Genomic DNA, 5,000 nt, shown 5'->3' with positions numbered 1-5,000 from the left:
TTGGGCTTATAGCATCGTGCTTTTCCAACTAGGATTGTAGCTTAGCAAGTAATAATAATAATAATAATAATAATAATATAATAATAATAATAATAATGATAATAATAATAATAATAAGGAAATTCAAATAACCTTAATTAAACTAAGGAAATTACCTTAATGAGACTTAGGAAATTCAAATTTTCTTAATTAAACTAAGGAAATTACCCTCAATAAGACTAAGGAAATTCAAATGACCTTAATTGAACTAAGGAAATTACCTTAATGAGACTAAGAAAATTCAAATCACCTTAATGAAACTGAAGATAGAGACCACTGGTGAAATCTAACCGAGGCCCTTGGCGTGAATAGGCGAAGGAGATAATGATAATGAAATTAAGGAAATTACCTTAATGAAACTAGGGAAATTACCGTAATGAGACTAAGGAAATTCAAATTTTCTTCATTAAACTAAGGAAATTACCCCAATAAAACTAAGGAAATACAAATTACCTTAATGAAAATATGGAAATTACCTTAATGAGACTAAGGAAATTCAAATGACCTTAATTAAACTAAGGAAATTGCCTCAATAAGACTAAGGAAATTCAAATGACCTTAATTAAACTAAGGAAATTACCTTAATGAGACTAAGGAAATTCAAATGACCTTAATGAGACTAAGGAAATTACCTTAATGAGACTAAGAAAATTACCCTAAGCTTCTGTGAAAGTATGAAGATACCAGAGACAAACAATGACGTAAGATATTACTCAAAATCATATCGTTTACCTCGGATCTATGTTCATACAAATTAAATGTCTTAACGACATCATCATTATCAGCCGTTGCTAGTCCACTGCAGGGCAAAGGCCTCAGACATGCTCTTCCACTTGCGTCTGTTTATGGCCTTTTTATGTCAGTATATATATTTCTTTTATCTTTTTAATTATTAAATTTTACAAAAGGATCAATACAATGACTTCATATATACAATATAAAATAATAGTATATATTAGCAGATTTCTTCGTTGTCAGACCATCGTCTTCTTTTCCTTCCCTAGCTTTTTTTCGATCTCTATGGACCCATTCTAGTATTCTTAATGTCAATCTATTATCTGTCATTCTCATTTTATGTCTGCCCATGTCCATTTCTTTTTCTTACAAGCTGTTAGAATGTCCTCTACTTTACTTTGCTCTCGTATCCATGTTGCCCTTTTTCTGTCTCTTATTTTTTGCAAGCCATCAGTAATTACTGAAGGAATTCCTTCAGTAATTACTGATCGTGAATGGGGCTGCTTTAGTGTTATTCCCATCATTATCCTTTCCATAGTTCTCTGAGTTGTAACTAGCTTATGTTCTACAGGCTTTGTTTACATGTGTGTGCGTTTATATGCTCGAATGATATTCTGTGAACGTTGAATTTGAAGCTTCCCTTTCAAGATTCAACCGTTGCACAAAATGATAGGGTCATATTCCAATCAATAGAGTATATTTTAGCCGTAATCAAATATGTCCAGATAGATGCTACTTTGTAGAAAGTATCCCTTAGATACCAGAATGGCACTTGCCACCCCCAACTTGCTTTTTAGCTGGATTTTCTAACATTCTAAGCACCTGATTTTCTAAATGCACCCTTGGGCTTATGGTATCCACCTATTTCAACTAGGGTTGTAGCTTAGCTAATACTAATAATAATAATAATAATAATAATAATAATAATAATAATAATAATAATAATAATACAGCACCTTTTATGATTCTAATTTCTCTCGATGCTTATATCAACATAAACAATAACTGTTTTAGTGTATTTTATCATTTTGTCATTTCATTTCAATAAAATCCATCTGAAGATATCATTTAATTAAATACAGGAGTAATTTTTCTTGTATAAACATATATTAAAAAGTAAGCATAGACAAAAGAAAGGATAATGATTAACAATGAAGTCAACATTCCAGCGAGTTACATCAGCCTAGCAACTCCTCGACTTCGAGCGGGAAGGAAGAGCGCTCAGCCGAAGACGTTGTGGTCTTCGATCCTATTAGCAATATTACCATGAGACCGTTGGCCTGGTTCCCCATTGATGGCATTCATGCAACACTGGGTGAGTTAAATATTGTAATCATTTCTAGTTTTAAGTAGCGCCATAGCCTCTGTACCATGATCTTCCACTGCCTTGGGTTAGAGTTAGTTTTAAGTAGCGCCATAGCCTCTGTACCATGGTCTTCCACTGCCTTGGGTTAGAGTTCTCTTGCTTGAGGGTACACTCGGGCACACTATTCTGTCTTATTTCTCTTCCTTTTGTTAAAAGTTTTTTTATAGTTGATAAAGGAAATATTTTATTTTTCAAGTTTGTTACTGTTCTTAGATTATTATATTTTTCTTTATTTCCTTTCCTCATTGGGCTATTTTCCTGTTGAGCCCCCTGGGCTTATAGCATCCTGCTTTTCCATCTAGGATTGTAGCTAAGCAAGTTATAATAATAATAATAATAATAATAATAATAATAATAATAATCTGATATATGCAGGCAAGGAGGTCCTGTAGAGAGTAGGATTCCCCTGCTGTATAGGACCGGAAAAAACAGCCCTTAAAGTAAGTAAATAAAGTAACTATAGGCCCATGGCCTACCCATGGAAGTTATCTGATAGCCTAACATCCACACGGGACTCATATGGGCAATATTTTCTACTTTCATTCGCAAAACAAGTTTAAATTACACATTCATCATTTCAGCCTTCAAAAGTCCTTTGTTGGATGTAGGCCTTCCCCAGGTTTCTCCCACAGACTTCTATCGCAAGCTATTCCTGTGCCACTGTTGCTTATGTTGGTCTAAGTCATCTCGCCAGCGGGTTTTTGTCTTCCTCGGTTTCTTGTGGTATCCTCGGGGTGTCCAGAAGGTTGTTCGTGATGTCCATCGGTTGTCTGTCATCCTGGCAATGTGCCCTGCCCAGTTCCATTAGCGGGTATCAAGTATCTGGTATTTGCAAGGCAACAATAGCCTACCCATGGAAGGTACCTGATAGCCTAACATACACACGTACTCGTGGGGCTATTTCTTCTTCATTCATTTATAAAAACAAGTTCAGTTACACATTAGCCGGTAACAAATATCTGGTATTTGAAAGAAACAATATTTGTTTTGTTAAAGTTTTTATAGTTTATATAAGAAATATTTATTTAGATGGTTTTACTGTTCTTAAAATATTTCATTTTTTACTTGTTTCCTTTCCTCACTGGGCTATTTTTCCCTGTTGGGGCACCTGGGCTTATAACTTCCTGCTTTTCCAACTACGGTTGTAGCTTAGCAAATAATAATAATAATAATGATAATAATAATTATTATTATTATAACAATAATAATAATAATCTCTCTCTCTCTCTTCTCTCTCTCTCTCTCTCTCTCTCTCTCTCTCTCATTGGAAACAATATTTTGAATGTCATTCAGTTTAAAACAGTCACTTTATATTCGTTCATCTGACACTTTGAGATGCCAGATAGTTCCATTTTGATTTTGGAAATAGCCGATGCATTTTGATACATATGTGTCTGCATATTAGGCCTATTCTTTTTTAGCTCGTAATCTGCTTAGGCTCCCTACGTTATTCTAGCTGCGTCTGAACAGTTTCCTATTCACTTTTAACGGCCACTTTGGCGTACTTGACTTTCTGGAAGAGAGAGAGAGAGAGAGAGAGAGAGAGAGAGAGAGAGAGAGAGAGAGAGAGAGAGAGAGAGAGAGAGAGATCGTTCCTTATTTGATAAAACCTTTTTCTTTTTTTGTTATTTAAGATAAAAAAAACATAAGTAGACCTAGATGATAGATGGGTCTTCGTAGACCAAAAGTAGACCTAGATGATAGATGGGTCTACGTAGACCAAAAGTAGACCTAGATGATAGATGGGTCTACGTAGACCAAAAGTAGACCTAGATGATAGATGGGTTTACGTAGACCAAAAGTAGACCTAGATGATAGATGGGTCTACGTAGACCAAAAGTAGACCTGGATGATAGATGGGTCTTCGTAGACCAAAAGTAGACCTAGATGATAGATGGGTCTTCGTAGACCAAAAGTAGACGTAGATAGATGGGTCTACTTAGACCAATACCATTAACAGTGAAGTTTCAAAGCACCATGATAAAATTTAAGATGATAAATTTAAAATTATTAATTAAATTCCAAAAATTTCATCAAAGAGTTCCCATTTTATAAACATAACTGCTACTCTAGAAGTTTTATTCCAGCTATGACTAAGCTCTGGAATGATCTTCCTAATCGGGTAGTTAAATCTGTGAAACTTCAAAAGTTCAAACTTGCATCAAATGTTTTTATGTTGAACAGACTGTTAAAGTACCTTTTTATAGTTTACTTATGAAATCTATTTCAATGTTGTTAATGTTCTTAAATATATGTTTTTTGAACTGTTCATTATTTCTCTTGTAGTTTATTTATTTCATTATTTCCTCTTCTCAGTGGGTTAATTTTCCCTGTTGGAGCCCTCGGGCTTATAGCATTCTGCTTTTCCAACTAGGGTTGTAGCTTGGATAATAATATATTTACGAAATTTCTATGTAATTGTTATAACTATTCTTGAAATACGTTATTTTAATTGTTCATTACTTCTCTTGTAGTTTATTCATTTCCTTATTTGGTTTCCTCACTAGGATATTTTTTTCCCGTTGGAGCCCTTTGGGCACAGCATCCTGCTTCTTCCAACTAGGGTTGTAGATTGGGTAATAATGATAATTATAACAACTGCTAAATGAGGCCCACGTTACTCTGGTCCTTAACTGAAGGGAACACGACTTATAAAATTGGTGGCCTAGACCTATGTTCCCAAGAGCCCTCTCCACATCGAGTTCCTGGACCAGCGGAGGTAGAGAAGCATTAAAACTCTTTAATAGAAAGGCTTCTTTTCTACCGAAGGTGATAACAGAACAAGAAAAAACAGCTTTGCACATCAATCCCCTGGGTCTTAAGTCTTTGGCTTCTGCTAACTATTAGCTCAAGCGTGAAC

General features: G+C 34.7%; 1 protein-coding gene across 1 annotated transcript in view; it reads left to right on the top strand.

Moving 5' to 3' along the window:
- LOC137625043 (uncharacterized) overlaps positions 1 to 2,085 on the top strand; it is a 4,686-nt gene extending 2,601 nt beyond the window's left edge. Inside the window, exon 3 of the mRNA XM_068355974.1 lies at positions 1,944 to 2,085. Within this exon, the coding sequence (XP_068212075.1) occupies positions 1,944 to 2,044 (101 nt within the window). The 3' untranslated portion in view covers positions 2,045 to 2,085. The remainder of the gene's footprint in view (positions 1 to 1,943) is intronic.
- Positions 2,086 to 5,000: the final 2,915 nt, after the last annotated feature.

Source organism: Palaemon carinicauda, chromosome 31 (assembly GCF_036898095.1).
Source record: "Palaemon carinicauda isolate YSFRI2023 chromosome 31, ASM3689809v2, whole genome shotgun sequence".
NCBI classification, from domain to species: Eukaryota; Metazoa; Arthropoda; class Malacostraca; order Decapoda; family Palaemonidae; genus Palaemon; species Palaemon carinicauda.
Note: the sequence above shows the minus strand (reverse complement) of the source record. Positions and strands in the feature narration are given on the sequence as shown.